This window comes from Rhagoletis zephyria, unplaced genomic scaffold (genome assembly GCF_001687245.7).
Source record: "Rhagoletis zephyria isolate East Lansing unplaced genomic scaffold, Rhagoletis_zephyria_1.1 Rzeph_scaffold_00553, whole genome shotgun sequence".
NCBI classification, from domain to species: domain Eukaryota; kingdom Metazoa; phylum Arthropoda; class Insecta; order Diptera; family Tephritidae; genus Rhagoletis; species Rhagoletis zephyria.
In genome coordinates, this window is record NW_016157637.1 from 12,795 (window position 1) to 32,506 (window position 19,712).

Below are 19,712 nucleotides of genomic sequence, written 5' to 3' on the forward strand. Positions count from 1 at the left end.
ACCGAACTAGTTCGAAAATTACCAGACTTGTACCAAGTACAAACTATTTATTCATGCCCTGTTTTGACTTCGACAGTTTAATACAATAAAGTAAACAAAATATTATAACTTTTATTTGGGTATATTGTAAACCATTAAAGGGAGTATGTATTCAATTATACAAGACCTGTTAAATAATGATTAATATTCATAATGATTATTAATTAAAGCATGTTTCTTTGGATAACCGTTTAATGAGTAATAATTAATTACGTAAAAAAACGTTAATTAATTCATTAATTTTAATTACATCATTATTTTGTTATTTTTGATCATTTTCAATTATATTTGACTTGTTTTAATTACACGATTATAATTATTTGATTAATTTCTATTATTAATCATCAAGTCGGCCGCTGTGGTGTAGTGGTAAGCAGTGCGCGCTTCCACTCCACAACGCCTGGGTTCAAACCCTAGTCAAAGCAACATCGCAAAAAATATAGAAAAAAGGTTTTTTTCATAACAGCGGTCGTCCCTCGGCAGGCAATGGCAAACCTCCGAGTGTATTTTTGCCATGAAAAACAGCTTCTTATAAAAATACAATCGCCGTTCGGAGTCGGCGTAAAACTGTAGGTCCCTCCGCTTTGTGTGACAACATCAAGGCGCACGCCACAAATCGGAGGAGAAGCTCGGCCAAACACTAACATTTGTGTAAGCGCCAATCTAATAATAATAATAATCATCAAGAAAAACTATTGACAAAAGCTAAGAATATTTAATAACTGCTTGAATTATTTATTTATTTCATTCTTATCCAAATCTCAAATTTTAAACATAAATTATTACTTTTGTAAAATTTGAAAAAGAAAAGACTGGAATGTGCAAAGTTAATGAATTTAAAATTATTTTAATGAAAACTTTCATTTTTATTTTAGTTCCCTCAAAAATGAACTAATGTCTTCATTTTATTTTTAACTAAAATGTTTTCTTTTGCATATTAAATATTATTAAAAAATATAGTATTTATTGTACCTGAAACCTTTTACTTTTAATAACCCTTAATGAAAAATGTGTAATATATTAAAGTGTACTTAATCAAAAGTGTCTTATTGTATATTCATGAATTCATTTAATTTTTTTACTTCCAAAGTAGTCGTTTTGGTCCTAATTGGACTAGTATTTTTCTGTCTATTTTGAACTAGTATGAGACGGGTATATTTCTGACCGAAATCTGACAATTGCCATCTCGTAGAACATCCCCATGTTAAAAATACCAGTTGATTGCATGGAAAAAAGATAGTTGGCTGACTAGTTGGGCATGCGGTTCATACTAGTTGTAAGGTAGTTTACAACTAGTACGTTTGACTACAGGGTCATTTCAGAAACTTAAGATCATCCGAGATGATTTTTTCCAATTGCAAAACATGCAAATTATGGCTAAAAGCATGCTAAGAATTACAAAATATTACTTTATATTTGCATGTTAGACACAATTGTGTCAATATGCAAAAATATGCATTTATAGCAAAATATGTAGCTTGTTTTCTTCGTTGCGAATTATGATCATTTCTGAGGCCATTTGAAAGGACAATTTAAATCTTATCTTTCCCGAAAAATAGCATACGTCGAGAAAATAGGAGCAAATATTTGCGTACCTCTGACTTTGTCGCGTCTACTCAAAAGTCACGGGTAACTGCTGTGACATCTTTCAAAAAGTCACCGTGACAGACTGTGACAAATGAACACTAGCAAGCGTTTTTTTTGGTCTCCTGAAAAATTATGGTTTTTTTTTTTACACTTACAATGATATTCCCGGCGATCCTTCAATTCTTTGTCGAATTTTTCGCTCAAAATGATTTGATCCCAGATGGTTTTAGACTAGTTAGTATTAAAATGTGAATGCTTGTGAGTGAGGTGAGTTTGCGAAATCGTTTGGCAAACTGGGAGATTAAATGAAACAAAATGTTCTGGGTGAAGAACTTCGAAGAATTGGCTAAAAGTTTGCACTACGCCTAATTTCATACTAAAACTGACAGAAATGGAATTAAAAATCGAAACAAATTCGTTATTTATTTATTTATTTATTTATTATTAGGAGACTTAACAAATATTCTCAGACGATTTAGAATAACCGCAAATTGTTTTGAAGCTTTAGAAAATGTATGACCTTCTCACAATATGACTAAATTATAACATACGTAAACAAATACACATTAATTTGTAAATTCATACAATTAATTTCAGAAAATTGAGACGGATGACAGCAAACCAATGTTAAAGACAGATGTCGAAGTTTTCCAAGGAAAAATCGTTTTTAATTTAGATGGTAATGCCTTCATAATTGCCACGGAAAACTCAACGCAGGATTTAATAGCGAGTGGTAAGTAACTTTTTTTATGCTTTTTCCTTAATTTTATTTTTTTAATTTTTTTTTTTGTGCATATCGCACACCTGAATCAAAAGGGAACTAACTAAAAATCAGATCCGGAAATATAATTGCTTATGCAGTGTACAGATTCAACGCAATTGATAGAAAAAAGTATAGCAGTAGCTTTTTAGTAAGTGAATATAATCATGAAGCAAAAAATATTTGCATTAATTTGAGATAAGTCCTATGAATTGATTTAAGCACAAAGATCGGCCAAAATTGTTTTCGAGTTAGCTGTCTTTAGGTCTAGGTGTGCGATATGTACAGAACAATTTACATGAGGGTGGCCCTGTATGAGGCACTTTTAAGGAAATCCGCAAAAAAGGAAATAATTACTTGCTTGAAATTCATTTAAAGCGCAGTAAACACTGTCGGAGGCACAACGCTTGTTCTTTTATCGAAAAGAGACGAACATTTAAAATCGATAGGCTAAGTGTACAATAGCCAGCGCATGCTAAAAAAAGGAAAACTGAATGGAAAATTTTATTAAATTTATTCCAAACAAATTTTTGATATATGTACATATATTATTTTTATATATTGATATAAACTTATATATACATATTATACTTGAGACGCTGAAGCTTGGTGATTCTACTTTATTCTAGCTAAGAACCTAAGGTCTGCGCTAGGAATGTTAATGAATGTTAATGTGGACTTTTTAAGGTCTCGAAAATGCCGGCATTCTTGGCAAGTAAACCCGGAATTTTCGGGATTTGTAATTTTCACTGATGGCAATAATAGAAACTCCTTTTCTTGACCAGCATTGGTTTTATTTCTTTTTTTATTTAATAATTAATATATTTAATAATATAATATTTTTTTATAAATGTCTAGCTCATTACACATATGTATGACACCGCGCGATAGTAAATTTTAAACACAAATAGCAATATATTCGCGAAATCATTGGCCAAATATAGTAAAATTGCGTTTTTAGTTTTTCACTCTGACGTCAGTAATTCAAAAATGATTAAAAAAAAATACAGAGAAATGTGTTTGGAGAAGAAGTTTGGGTATAAAATTAATGAGGAAATCTTGTAGAATTTAAACATACTCAAGTTTCTAGTGCAGAAGGGCTAGTAAATATTGAAAATGTCATTGTAAAATTTTATCCTTGAAATTTCGCAATATTCGTTCGAATTTCGTTCTTCTAACTTTGTCAGCTTAAAAATTACCTATTCATCCTGGTGAATTAAAAAAATTAAAATTTTCTAAATTCTAAAGAAATTTCCTATCGCATTTGTTACCCATATTTTTATTCTACATAGCATTGAATTTGTTAATAATTTTTGGAATTAATCATATCATTTAAATTACAAAATAAATCCTGCGGTCAGAGAGAAAAAATAAAAACGCCACTTTAAATAAAAAAGTAGATTTCACACCATGATGCAATAATTCCAGGGATTGTCTTCCTAGAGAGTTCTGTTTCTCATCGAAATTCATGCTCCCTTATTTTCATTTTGACGCAGTTCAATGTTTATTCTTTTACTTTTATTTGGCTTTGCTTTTTGTTTTCGCTCAATTTAATTTTTATAACTTTTTAAAACAAAAGAAAGAACGTTTGAAATTAATTGAGCCATACAAACTTTGAATTTATTTACAAGAAAATGTTTTTTTCCAGCTATTGCAAACTGAATGAGTTCTCTGTAAGATGGTTTGTTAAAACAAAATACGAGAACATACATATATGGTATATGGGGTATGAAAAAAGGGATATTTCCAGCAGTAAACATTTTAGTGTGGGCAACAATGATATTTTTTAAATAAGGCAGATCGGAATATGCGCTCTTTGGGAAGACAATACCTGTAATTATTGTATCATGGTTTCAAACCCATTTATTTACTATTTATTTCATGGTAGGAGCGCTTTTCAAACAATATAGAAGCAATGTTTTCGATTCAAGTTGTTGAAAAGTAATGAATATCTAAATCCCGGGATCCCGGAATTTTGACAACGCCGTCCCGAGAATCCCGGGATCGGAAAAAGCCCAAAAATTAACATCCCTAGTCTGCGCAGCCTCAGGATCAAGCGCAGAAGTAGTTATTCATCTTGCATCTCCCCAGTTGCCAGTTCCTTTTCGCTCGCGTTTTTTTTTTGGTCCAGGGTACCATCATTACAAAACTGAACTTGTATCTCTTTACTTTAATATAAGAATCCTCATCTACGCCCGCGTTGAGCCGTAGTCTTGTGCCTTTAGTGATGTCAAGCCACACCGATGTTAAAACGACCTCGTTCAGCGTCTGCAGAAATCCCCCGCATGTGTATTGGCAGTTTCGAAACTGGACGGGCGGCATATGTAGCTTGCTCTCATGTCGAAGTAGTGCGACGCACAGTCTTCATCGGCAGTTGTGTACCTGTAATCCGCGATATCTTATACATATAAAGCTTACCAAGCCGGCGGCGGGGACTTTCCCACTGGCTGCTTGCTAGTATTTTATTTCTCCCTCGTGATATATCCCTATGTTAGTGGTGATGCCTCCATATCATAGCAGCCTTTAAGGAAGCTCTTTCTGCGCCTAGTCTTACATTTTTCTTTTGTTGAGGCCGGCAGGCTAGTTTCTGCCGTTATTATTATTCTCTTTTTGTTGGCGATTTAAATATCGACACGTCAAAGCAAAGGATCATTACGTGGTATTATCAAAGTCTATAAAAGAAAACAATCGGTTAATTTTCTTTTAGTTTACTTATGTATAAAGACCGAAACATCCCTTCTCCTCAAACCTTGTACTATAGATACATTTATATATGTGTCTGAACTAAGCTGATGGGAGCCACCCTAATGTAAAAATACTGACAACATGTTCTTCGATTTTAATTAGTTTACCGTAGCTTTATAGTGAGAGATAAACCTTTGTAAAAAAGTGTGAATATTTCACTGTATAGCTTTAGTACTTAGTAAAAAATCTCCTTTTGAGTTTAAAACATTCGTTATAGTTGGTAGGCATTTAAACTAATTTTATAGTTCCAAATTCCATACCGATGAATTAACAGCAAAAACCACAGCAGGTTCATCGTTAGTAACGACAAATGAGGTTGGAAGGAAGATAACCGCACCATCAAATTCAACATCAGCTACGACAAAGTCAACAAACAAAACATCGACCACTTCGGCAACTTCAAAGGAAGTCTCAAGCAGTCGAGATGATGAACATAAGACTACACCAAAAAGCACCAACATTCTAAAAACCACCGCAAGCCCTCGTATACATTCTTTTCGCATAGTGAGTGCTCAGTATGCCTCAGCCGCCGTTGTTGCTACCACTACCGCCACCACCATCAAAAGCACCACCGACGAGCAAACGGAATTCGGGACATATGTTGACCAACAACCACAAAAGCCACAGCATCGACGTCGACATAGCAACAGCAGCGATACCGATAACGACAACGATAGTGACAGGACCAACGGGTACAATATAGTGCAGCGCTCTTCCAAAATACAAAAACCGATATTGATGTGCTTTATATGCAAACTATCTTTTGGGAATACTAAATCATTTAGCTCGCATGCTAGCTCAGAGCACCAACTGACTCTGCAACCAAAAGAACAGCATTTACTAAACCGCGAATATTCGAGTGCTATCATTCAGCCTCCAAATATGGACGAGAGTCCACAAATATCATTCCTTGAGCCAATTGATATGCTCAATGTTATAAAAAGTGACGATTTAAATACTGAGACTGATGTTCAATTCAACGAGGGTACAACCCAGGCAGTGACTTTCGGATCGAATGCTAGAGAGGTTTCGGAGAGATCGGTTGTTGAACGAATAATGAGCGAAAAGGCTGACGACGCGGCGGCGACAACGGACACAAAATCATCAATTAGACCATTAACTTCTGGTTCAACATCGCCATCAACGTCTGCGCCAATGTCTCCCGACCTATCGTTGTCATCAATAGCGTCGCCTAAGTCCTTGCGGACCGCGCCTACGGCCGCAGCGCCACCAGCAGCATCACCTTCACAAATCACATCCACACTTGAGTTACCCAGCGCTATTGATAGTAGCAACAATAGTCATTTACTGATTAAAACCTCCCTTTCCAACATCCAACAACAACGATACGAAGCAGTTGCTTTCGTCACCGAGGCATCAGCAATGACAACGCCTACATTATCAAGCCAACTGGCAGAAAGCACCAAGCTTAATACCATTGAGCAGCAGTCGCGGCGGCAACAACAACAACAGCAAACAACAATCATTACTAATAGATTAAAGGAAAATGCAGCTGTAGAAATGAAAGATATTGATGACTCCAAAGCGAAATTAACTGCATTTTCGCCGTCCTTGACTTCATCGGCAGGCGAGAAATCATTATCATCCACAACATTGTCTTCATCAATACTACCAAAGAATGAGTCAGAAAAGTCATCAAATACTGAAACAAAATATGGTACATACTCATTAGCTACATCACAAGCTGTATTAGGATCAAGCTCTGATTGTGCATTAAAGCCAAGAATAACCGTATGCGTAACACCTACAACAGCGTCTACCGCGAACAATAACTCCGATCTGTTGAGTAACCCAGGGAGCAGAAGCCTTCAAGGTGCAAATGCTTCGGACTGTCATAGCCCGCCACTGACTGCAGTGACGAAAGTTGAGGCTGAAAATACAGAAATGGGTGCTGCGCCCACCAGTGCCTCCGGGTTCCAGCACATGCAGTTGCAGTGCGACACGGACTCGGACAGAAAGCTAGACCGAGCCGATACCCTATCGCGGCTTTCAGCTGATGCAGTCAATTTCCTGCAGCAGCAGCAACAGCAACAGCAGTATTCGGCAATGAGCAGCAGCACCTTTGCCACCCCGCCAACCTCTCTAATGTCCATGACACACACACACAGTAATCTCAGCTGCTTGCACTCCTCTTTAGTGGCTTTAACTGATGGTACTTCGGCCATCTGTAGCTCTACAGAGGCTCAAAAAACCAATGCAAAGTTAATCAGCGACTTTTTACAACAGCATATCAGCTTACAGCAGCAGTACGCTGCAGTCAGCGGCAGCTGTGCAGAACATACAGACTATAAGGATAACGACTGCAAAAATTGCGAAATGCAACAACTTAAATCTCCCCCGTTCCACAACTCCAGCCAGCAGCATGTGATAACCAGCACCAATACAACACCGCAACGGTCACCAACACGCAGCAACAGTAGCTGCACAAGCACCAATATACAGTCACCAGCGAATTTAACTACATCGCCGAACACCACAGCTGTCTCAGCAGCAGCGGTGGCGGCGGCGGCGCAACAACAAAACGCAGCTGCTGCTGTAGCTGTGGCTGCCGCTGCAGCGGCAGCCGCGGCTGCATCCGTAGCCAGCAACACATCCAGTTTTACTATAGGCGCTTGCTCGGATCACATCAACGGACGACCATTGGGCGTAGAATGCACACGGTAAGAATACATATTTTTTTGCTATATACACAAACAAGCATCAACATACATCAAACTGCGCAGTAGAGCATGATAACAATCGATAATGACGTCCATCGATTTTTTCGATGGTTTTGCAGAATTCCATCGATTCTATAGATAGTTCCATCGAACTTTGTGTGAAATAAAACAAATTTTTAACAAACAAAAATTTTATTGAGATGCTTAAAATGTGAAATTCAAGGCTCACATTTATAAATACAGGTTTGCTCACTGTTATCCATCAAATATCATATTCTTGGTTTAAATTTATAAATAGGATCTTGTTCACTGTTAAAGCGTTCAGACTGCATCGTCTGTCCGATATTATTTGCCCCGCCTTGCTGAAAGTCCCATCTGCTTCGCAGGAGGAGGCAGGGACGTACAAATATTTTTTTGCTATTAGGGCCAATGCTTCCGTCGGGGTTTTCTGAAAGGCAATCAAAGATTATAAATTATGTATTACGAGAAATAAATAGATACATGCCTTCCTGTGTGCAAGAGGAATTGAATCTTCTGGTTCACATACTGTTCTTAAATACTGCCGCATTAAGATTATTGCATCAACTTGGACGGTTTTTATTGTAGGTTGGTCTGTTATATGATTATACATATTTGGATTTGGTGGGTGGTGCTGGATTTTCCTTTTCTAAAGCTATTGATGCTTGATCCGCATGTTCCCGAATGCAAAACGGCCGTTTTTTGTAATGCTAGAAGCGCTCTGGCAAACGTTTGATGTGCAATAGGCTAGCTTCAACGGCTTCTTTTGCCTTTAGTTTCGAGGCATGATTGGTGACAGTTTTGTGTAGTTGAAAATATGTTGGAATAATTAGCGCGATTGTAACTGCCTTATTGGCTGACACCTCCAAAGTTCTTGAATCAAGCTATAGGGGTTATCTACAACCTGCATGCTCTTAAATTTTTCATACGATATTGTACTGCTTTTGAAGTATGACACTATACGCTTGCATTTTGTTAATATCTCTGCCAGTATAGGAGTTTTTAAAACATAGTGGACAATCAAGTTAATGGTATATGAAAAACATGGAAGATGATTTTCTATAAAATCTCACAAGCTTTTTTCGTGGTACTGTCATTGTCAGTGACGACAGTTACAAATTTATTTATTATTTTATTATTATATTCCATTGGATAAATTGAGTTTCTGCAATGTTTTCAGCACTATAGTTTAGAGAAAAATCAAAATTGCTATTTATAAAAGGACAGGTGACTGTAAAATAACCGTAATTTTCCTTTGAGGTTCATACGTCTGTCGTGACGCTAAGAAAATCTACCTTTTCCAATGCAGCCTGTACCTTTAATTTTAAATTGTTGTACTTCCTAGTTATCATTAGCCGTGTTTTATTTGTGCAGAAATTGAAGCTATTAGCTTATTTTGTATGGAGGACTTACCCAACATAATTATGTTGGCTTATGAAAGGCTGTCTTGGCTTGTATATTGAACAAGAGGCATTGCCATTCAACATCAGAAATTTTCTCCTTCAGCCAATCAGAAAGAGGCAAAAACATACTTTGACACTATTTGCAGTCAAACAACTGTCAAAATTAGGCTAACATAGGAAATAAGCTAATTTCGTTTTATTTGACCAAGATTTAGCTATTTGCTTGTGATGGTTGAATAAAACATGCCTATTACTGTACAAAAATAATATGTGCTCGGAAATTTGTATCGGTGATCCAATTTCTGCAACAACTGCTTAAAACCAGGGTCTTGCACGATGCTAAAAGGCTGCGCATCCACGGCAATCATTCGCATTGCAGCCTTGTCCTGCATAGGGTTGTCAGATTTTTTTGGCGCGAAATCAGTACATTCGACTTTTTCGTGCTATAAGAATCAGTACTTTTCAGTACACTTTTAGTCCAAGCAGAATTATGAATGTTAGTAGCAGATAATACTTTAAAACGCTAGAGTACTTATTTTTAATAATATCTTGGTATATAAATGAAATGTTGTTTACAAAAAATAAAAATGTTATTCTTTTTAGTATGAGTATACACATTAACATGTGGTATGAAATACCTTTATAATATCATCACAGGAGCCAATAAATTATTTTATATATATGAAATTTTTTAATAGCAATAATAAGATCATTTCCACTTTCAGTGTTTAAATAGTCAAAGAACTCTAAACATTATATTTCAATATTACTTTTAATTTAAAGTTCATTTTCTAAAATTTGAATCGGTTTCTCTCTTTTCGCCAGGAAGCAAACTTTATACTTAAGTAAGTTCCACCCAGCTGCTTCGTTTAAACGTGGTATTGAAAAAACAAAATTACATATTTATTCAAACTGAGGAAAGATACCTCTATTTAAGGACTGCATCCGTATTTCCTCATGGATTAAATCACTTTTTTCAACTGCGCAAAAACTTTGAAAGACTAAGAATTCGCCAAAAAAAGAGTATCTAAATTGAGTCAGTAAATTGAGAAAAACGAATTTGTTATTATTAAACTGAAAGTTATTTTAAAAATAACAAACAACACTCGGCAAAAAATGTCAGCCCTCTTTTTAAATAAATTATACGCCATGATATTTTTTAAATAAATTATACGCCATGATATTTTCGCAACTGGTAGGTAATGATCCGCAATATGCCCATAAAACGATTGCTCTTTTGTATTAATTTCTTGCGCATATCAACTCCTACCTAAAACATGTCAACTATAATTAAATAATTTTCTTCTTACTTTTAACAGTAAATTTTATGAATGTTCCAACGTTATGTAAAAATCTTAAGCAAATCGTAAAGTATTTTGTTTGTGTAAAATAATATTACACAAACAAAATACATAGGCAAAAATTACCGATTACCGAGTTACTGCGTACCAAGCTAGGTGGGAAGAACCCTATTACAAATTTGATTGCTCAGAATTGAAAAATCAGTACAAATTTAAAAAAATCAGGACATTAGCGTACTGATTGAAGGAATGAATAAAATCAGTACGAATGTTGAAAAATCAGTACTGTACTGATAAAATCAGTACGTCTGGCAACCGTAGTCCTGCAAGACTTTTCACGAAGAATTATTATAATGGTAATTATTGCTCTGCACAAATTTTTCGAGGGTCGCCGCGTTTGAGGGTTTTTCTTCAACATGAAATGATGGGTAACACCGATTCAAGTGCTCTGTCATATTTGACATGTTGTTCACTTAAAAAAAAAATGTTGTAGATTTCCTAGCTAAAAGGTAGGTTACTGGTTTCCTACCTTATTATTCGCGGAATTACATTGCTCGATTATTCAACGAATAGTTTGTTTAAATTTCGGACTTTTTAGAGTGCAATATAGCTGCTGTGGTGTGCGTAAATTTACTAGGAAAGTGTGTACGAGCTACAAAATACACATCTGCTGTTTGATTTCACCCGTAAAATGGTGTAAAGCCGCTAACAAAAAGGATTTTTACACACGAAAATGTGTAAACGAGAAAAGTACATATTCACCGTGTAAATTTGCCAAAAAATTTTAAAAATAAAAACATACTGGATTTATAGTCGCATTTTTAAAAAAATTTTTTAGAGTGTTGGAAGACTTGTACTCACGATTGTAATGATTGTATTTTACCGCCACTGTTTACCAGATACCCTGTCATACAACAGAAGACTCTCGCTTACGCTTGGGACTTTCGAGAGTAGGTTCCGAGTTCTGGTTCGGCCCTAAAATATAAATGCTATCGTGAAAAAATTTTTTTCTTTGACTGCGCATTTGCACATTTGTATGCCACCACGTGAATTTGCAACTTTTACTCACTTCTAAGAAATTTATCCATCGTTTAAATACTCCACGGATAAGCGAGCACTACCCCTACTTTTCTATACAAAAAAGCTAATTAATAACAAATTAACATAAAAAAACATCTGCAATAATTACAATACCTTCTTATTATTTGCGCTTTTCTAAGGAACAAATATTAAAAATAAATATTTAAAATTCCTCGATTCTATCGATAGTGCAAGCGATTGTTCCCTCTATCCATAAAACCTTTAACTACTTTTCCGTTGGAGTGTTGATGATATGTATGTCGGTGGTGGAATCAGTGAGTTGCTATCATCTTCTCGAATTAGGCACACCAAAACAAAACATAAAATAAAACATATGATTTTTTCCAATCTCCAAATGTAATTTACACATTTTGAAACCAATCAATAAATTACTGACATCCAATTTCACGAAAGAACTTAAGTGAAATTGACAGAAAACAAAAATTTTGTTCTACTTAAATTTCTGGTGAAACCGGCTGTTAATATATCGTAATGGCTTCATAAATTAGATTTTAAATAGAGAAGGTATGTTGCTTTACAGCTAGAGTCATGTAGTATTCGATTTAAGGAAGTGACTGGGTTCATAGGCTTTTTTAAGCAGCGTTTATATCTAGTATTTACATACATGCATACATATACAATATCTAAATTAGAAACAGTTTCTTCTAACAGCTGAGTGTATTTCTGTCATGAAATAGCTCCGTCGAGAGTGAGGGGGAAAGGGTGAATACCCAGTGCCCGGGCTTCTTAATATCAGAGCCATAACTATCACAACAGGGAACTACCGGGGCTTAGCTAAGCTTTCTGCAATTCCTAAATTATTTGAAGCAATTATAACAAATCAGTTGACTCATTCTATCTCTTCTAGCATTTTATACAGTCAACACGGATTTTACAAGCGCAAATCAACTTCTACAAATTTACTTGAGTTAACATCCTTTATCTCAAAAGCATTTAGTGAAAACAAAAATGTTTATGTTAAATATACTGACAAAGTGTGTCACTGTTGCTCATCTATAAACTTGATATTCTTGGTCTTCAACCTAATTTTCTACGTTGGATCTCTTCATACCTCTACGATAGATCACAAAGGGTAATGTTTAAAAATACTATCTCTGACGTCATTGATGTTACTTCAGGAGTCCCTCAAGGTAGCCACCTAGGCCCGGTTCTGTTATTGCTTTTTATAAACGTTATTTATACTGATATAAAATTTCCCAAAATTTTAATGTATGCAGATGATGTAAAACTTTATAGATCGTGCGCTTCAAGTATAGAAAAGTCTTTGCTACAATCAGACTTAAACAGCATGGCTTACTGGTATAGAGTAAATATTATGCCTCTAAATCTTAAGAAATGTAAAGTAATGTGCTTCTGTCGAAGAGCTGTTCAGCCTGTTTCTTATACAATACGTAACCATAACCTGGATATAAAATTTTTTGGACCTTGGTATAACAATGGATCCTAAGCTTAATTTGAATCTTCACATTAATGTGACAGTCAACAAGGCTAAAAGTGTACTTGCATTTGTGAAACGATGGTCAAAAGAATTTTGTGACACCTATATCACTAAAACCCTGTTTGTTCAGACAAGATAGAATCAATTCAAAAACAATTCTACTTTTTGCTTTAAAAAATGTCCGTTGGGATTCTCAATATAAACTTCCGCATTATACGAGCCGATTAAAACTTATTAATCTTCCTACACTTGTCAGTCACAGGGAAATGTTTGGTACAATTTTTATGGTTAAATTACTGACAGGTTAAATTTCAAGTCCGCTTCTTCTGGGTGAAGTTAGCTTAATGTGCCCTCCCGTGCATTAAGACACCTTTGCCCCCTATTTTTTAAAATTTTTAGAACTTATTTTGAATTACGCGAGCCACTCCGTTGCTTATGCCAGGATTTTAGCTCTCAATCGAGCACATTTTATATATCTGATTCGCTTTTCAGCATTAAGAAAGCTATACTGTCATCTCTCAATAAATGAATTATTAACATAAAGACATAAAATCAGCTGATGAATTTAGTTCTGTAGCTGAACAGTTTTAGATCTCGACACTTAACAAACTCCCGCCGTTCGTGACGCGCAAAAATTTAAAATAATGGTCCCGTACGTCATGCGGACTGCGCCCCTCGTGTGGATGGTCGATAGAGGAGGGAAACCCCGTTGGGATTATTATTATTATTATTATAACTTATTATTATTTATTTAGGCCCAAAAAAGGAAATAACTTAGCTAATATTCCCTGTCATAACACTGAATCAAAAAACTCATTATTAAATCTGCTTTAAGTATTTATTACCAAAATGTAAGAGGCTTAAATACTAAATTAACGAACTTATACCTTAAAGGTCTTGAATGTAATTATAATGTTCTTTCTTTTACTGAAACTTGGCTGAAACCTCACATTTTCAATTCAGAGATTCTTCCAAATAATTATCATATCTATAGACAAGATAGGGAGGACAGAATCGGCGGTGGCGTACTCTTCGCTGTAGACTCTTCAATACCATCTGAAGAAGTTAGTCTTCCACACATTGATTCAGTAGAATTCAAATGCATTCGTGTACAGGCTGGAAAAGGGTCCATTTACTTGGCTCTATGCTATATCCCTCCCCGATCTGACACATTGGTGTATTCGCGACACATCTCTTTACTGAAATCAGTTAATTTACTGACTAAACCCTCTGATTTAATGATTGTGTTGGGTGATTTTAATTTACCAAGGATATCATGGAACAGCCTTGACAATGATATCGTACCTTTCGCATCTAGTTCGCGCAACAACGTATTTTTAGAGGAGATGGCTGAACTCTGCCTAACTCAGGTTAATGTACTTCACAATAAGTTTGGTAAAGTATTAGATCTTGTTTATGTTGATGATGCTTCTAAGTCCGTTGCAAATAAGCGTGATCCACTAGTTATGCCCGAAGATGTCTACCACCCTGCTATGGAGGTATCTTACGAAGTTATAAGTGATGGTCAAAATTGCAGTACCCAAGCATACGAGCCAAATATTCGCTTTGATTTTTCGAAAGCCAACTTTAAAATGCTTAACAAAGAACTGTCTAAATTGTCGTGGCCTGCATTTAAAGAAAATATTGAACAAAGCGTTGCACTTTTTAACTTTACTTTACATAAATTATTTGAAAAGCATGTGCCTAAACGCATGTACATATGTTCCTGAAGGACAAACACAGTTATGGTTCACTAAGGAACTGAGAAATTTGAAAAAGAGAAAGTCGCANAAAAAACCGGCTTACACTCATACTATGTAAAATACTCACTTTTGCGTCACAAGTTCTTTGAATTAAACAAAAAGTGTTATAAAGATTACTTGTGTAAAATCAAACGACGTATAATATATAACCCCAAATCATTTTATGACTTCGTAAACTCCAAGCGAAATGTACGTGGGTTTCCTTCCGCCATGAAGTATCAAAATACCGTCTCTAGTGATAATCAAACAATTTCTAACATGTTCGCTCAGTTTCTTAAATCCAATTATTCCATTAACTCACTTGCTAACTAACATTGACTATCCGAACTAAGTCCAATTAACTCAATACATAACCCTATAATATCTCCCGATGATGTTTTAGTTTACCTGAAGTCCTTAAAGCAGTCTTTTAGTTATGGTCCTGACCAGATCCCCACTTGTTTTCTTAGAAATTGTGCTGATTATCTCTATGAGCCGTTAACAGCCTTATTTAATTTGTCTCTTAAAGAGGGCGTTTTTCCAACTGTATGGAAGGAATCGTTCATAACCCCCTTACATAAAAGCGGTAGCAGGTCTTCAGTGGAGAACTACCGGGGCATAGCTAAGCTTTCTGCAATTCCTAAATTATTTGAAGCAATTATAACAAATCGGTTGACGCATTCTATCACTTCAAGCATTTCATACAGTCAACATGGATTTTGCAAGGGCAAATCAACTTCTACAAATTTACTTGAATTAACATCCTATATCTCAAAAGCATTTAGTGAGAGCAAAACTGTTGATGTTATATATACTGATTTCAGTAAAGCATTTGACAAAGTGTGCCACTCGTTGCTCATCTATAAACTTGATCTTCTTGGTCTTCCACCTAATTTTCTACGTTGGATCTCTTCATACCTCTATGATAGATCACAAAGGGTAATGTTTAAAAATACTATCTCTGACGTCATTGATGTTACTTCAGGAGTCCCTCGAGGAAGCCACCAAGGCCCGATTCTGTTCTTGCTTTTTATAAACGATATTTCTACAGATATACAATTTTCCAAAATTTTAATGTATGCAGATGATGTAAAGCTTTATAAATCGTACGTTTCAATTAATGAAAGGTCTTTGTTGCAATCAGACTTAAACAGCATGGCTTACTAGTGTCAAGTAAATCTTATGCCTCTAAATCTTAAGAAATGTAAAGTAATGTGCTTCTCGCGAAGAGCTGTTCATCCCGCTTCTTATACAATAGGTAACCATAATCTGGAACAGATATACAATTTTGTGGACCTTGGTATCACAATGGCAGTCAACAAGGCTAAAGGTGTACTTGCATTTGTGAAACGATGGGCAAAAGATATTTGTGACCCTTATATAACTAAAACCCTGTTTACAACATTAGCCAGGCCAATTCTGGAATACGGTTGGGTGGTTTGGGTTCCAAGGTATCAATTTACTCAGGCAATATAGAATCAATTCAAAAACAATTCCTACTTTTTGCTTTAAGAAATTTCCTTTGGGATTCTCAATATAACCTTCCACCTTATACGAGCCGATTAAAACTTATTAATCTTCTTACATTCTCCAGCCGCAGGAAAACAATTTGGAACAATTTTTATAGTTAAATTACTAACAGGCTCAATTTCAAGTCCGCTTCTTCTGGGAGAAGTTAGCCTTATTGTTCCCTCCCGGGTATCAAGACACTTTTTTCCCCTATTTCTGAAAGCTTGTAAAACTAATTTTGAATTGCACGACCCAGTCCGTTGATTATGCCAGGATTTTAACATCCATTCTAGCACGTTTGATATATCAGATCCGCTTTTGAGCATTAAGAAATCGATACTGTCCTCTCTCAATAAATGAATCATTAAAATAAATACATAAAATTGGCTGATGAATTTAGTTCTGTAGCTGAACAGTTCTAGATCTCGACACTTAACAAACTCCTGCCGTTCGTGACTTGGCGCAAAAATTGAAAATACTGGTTCCGTACGTCATGCGGACTGCGCCCCTCGTCCGGATGGGCGGGAATGGAGGGTAAAAACCGTTGGGATTATTATTATTATTAATGTAATTGCTCCTTCGTTATAGGCTTTTATTATAAATATATTCCGGTTCGTGTTGATTGTTTCTGACTCTATACATTAAAGAAAATTATCATATGGCCCAAAATGCGTACTGTAACAATACGTTTTGGCTTACAATGCTTTTCAAATACCGCTGAAACTCGCTAGAAAACAACTTTCGGATGTTTTTTTTTCTTGCATCTGATATAACTATGTGGCAATATTTAATACATACCTAAAAGGATTGTAACTCCTGTTGTTTAGGTGTTATGAATATTTCAACAGCGGACTGCCAAGAAATTTTGGTTTTTCGGGATTAAGTACACGAAAAACGGCTTTAATAGCCACTTTTGTTTGCTCTATACTATTTAGTACTATTCTTACCCTTCAAAATGCACCATTGAGGGGTGCTTTACGAAATTTCCTTCAGGAACTATGGGCATTGGAAGATGACGTAATGAGTTAGAAAGCATATGCTTGGATTTGCGGTGTTAGATTCGAGGACACGGCAGTTAATTGGCCTTGAAGGAAAAATCTTATAGCACCATTCGAGAGTACATTGAAAATTACTTGAAGTAATTCCACTCGATTGTTATTATTTAATCAGAAAATCTTCTTCTTCTTTTAGCTTCTTATTTCGCCACTTTCGGTCTTGTTCTGTTTTGAAATAATGGCTGCGTTTCTTTATACATTCCGAATAATCCCATTTCACAGCCGGACTTAACAGAATGCGTTTGAAATATACGTCAACATATCATCAGGAACGTTCTAGAGAATAAGTAAACAAAAAAGTTTATTCCAAACGTTCAGAATGAATAAAGAAATGCAGCAAATATAATTGTCGCATTTTTTTCTACGTAATTTTTATTTACTAAGCCTACTTGAGTTAGAAAGTACATATATAAATTTTAACCTTGGGTCAATAGCACGTTGAATAGCTTACAAAACTGCTTTATTTTATTGTAGAAGAAGGTCGAAAATGCTCGAAGACAACCAGATTTTTGCATTTTTTAGCCTGGTGGATTCCACGCCAAAAAACATTGTTGAGTGTTACATTACAAAAAAAATAAAAAAATCTGCCGATTTTATCTTCAATTAGAACGTTAATCACTGATTATTTTATCGAATACTTTTTTTATTAACTTCAAGGTAGGGAAGCAAAATGGAAATTTCAAATTGTACCTAATGTCATAAAATAAATGCACCTAAATGAGGCAGATTGTACTTAAAAAAATTATATCATTCGTTTGTAGTTTTTTTTTATATTAATTTTGTTTAAAAAATAAATACAAAAGATGGATGCATCTTAAACTTGTTTAGTTTTTTTGTAACTTTGCTTATTGGCCTTATTCATAAAAAATAAAATAGATTTAAAGAGCTTTATAAAGTGAAATTTTCATAAAAATTTTCTATTTATAAAGCAGTTAAAGTAGATTTAATTTTTTATTTATTTGGATGTACATATGAAGGGGTTAGAATCAAAAGGTTCTAAGCAGGTCTGACATTGTATTGAGGTAAATAAAGTTAAAGTTGATTACTTATTGTAAATTTCGGGTAAATACATTTGAAATGATTATTGCCCGGGATAGATGGCACTACAATGCCCGAAATGACTTGGATCTCTTTGTCACCAAATAAGCACTATATTTAACTATACGAATATGGGTATGACTTATATTTTCAAAAAATGTCACTTAGACCTTTATGATTTCAACCCCTTCATATGTTTGTATATCACTGGCGGATCCAGCGGATTGGGGTTTTGGGGGTTAAACTACGTGTCAGTCAGTGGCGGACCCACGGAGGGGGTTTTAATACATAGACGCCATATTATACATACGAGTACATATGCGCTTTGCCTCAACTACAGAAAATGTGAAATTTGAAGAAATCCTAGACACAAAATTAATGGAAAAGTTAGAAATGTTATCGTATGCGGGAAACTTTAGCTTTTATGGTTTCAATAGATTAAAAAATGCATTCCAATAATTGCAAAGTAGAGCGTTTGTAGATTTCACACCTTCATTCGAGAGAGGGGAGTACGTTGGTCTAGGGCTCAATGTCATTTTATGGGAGAAATTAGTTCAAATTTCTAATATAAAAAATATGACAAGAGTTGCGAATTTGAGGATAGCTAAGTAAAGTGTTTATTTTTCGCAGGGGCTTTTCTAAATGCAAAGTAAAATGTTTAAGAGAATTCATAATAGGGGTATACTCGCAGTCTTGCAAAGCCGTTGTACGGTGCACGGTTTGCAAAGCTGTCCCATACGAAAACCGGTTTTTTACAGTGCAAGGGCTGTGCAAGACTCAGCGAATACCCCTAATATGATTTTGTTAATTTCTTCCTTTTGACCACTTATCTTTAGAATTGTTTATTTTTCAAAATGGAAACGAAGCTTCTCCCATGCCTACGAGTAAACATATTAGCACGGTGAAGGAAAAAAAACTAAAAATGCATCTGATCAAAATATGATTGTACCTAGAATCTATTGACCTAATGTACCTTTAGATCAGCAAACGTCGGAAAAAGGTACAATTGTACCTACTTTTTCGTCCCTGCTTCAAATTAATACAAGTCAAGCGAAAAGAAACAAGTACAACNTGCAGCGGTTACCAAGATATACACATGTAACCATAAGTGGGCGTGGCTACGCCCATTTTCCAAAAATTTATAATATTCTTATTTTTCGTCTAAAAATTATTGTAAATATCAATTTTGAGTGAATTATCTTCAGTAGTTACTAAAATATCGCAGTTTTCGTATTTCTGGAAATTACCGTTATATGGGAAGTGGGCGTGGTTACAGTCCGATTTCGCCCATTTTC

At 35.2% G+C, this 19,712-nt stretch overlaps 1 protein-coding gene across 6 annotated transcripts in view; it reads left to right on the forward strand.

Moving 5' to 3' along the window:
• The first annotated feature begins 2,227 nt into the window (after nt 1-2,227).
• zfh2 (Zn finger homeodomain 2) overlaps nt 2,228-19,712 on the forward strand; it is a 197,173-nt gene continuing 179,688 nt past the window's right edge. For 4 of the 6 annotated variants that reach the window (XR_001847086.1, XM_017612500.1, XM_017612503.1 and 1 more), the window contains exons 1-2: nt 2,228-2,359; nt 5,406-7,812. Coding sequence is in view for 5 of the 6 variants with exons in the window: in XM_017612500.1 (XP_017467989.1) it covers nt 2,251-2,359; nt 5,406-7,812 (2,516 nt within the window). In the remaining variant the exon portion in view is untranslated. The remainder of the gene's footprint in view (nt 2,360-5,405; nt 7,813-19,712) is intronic. The other 2 variants (XM_017612501.1, XM_017612502.1) reach the window with 2 other exon arrangements.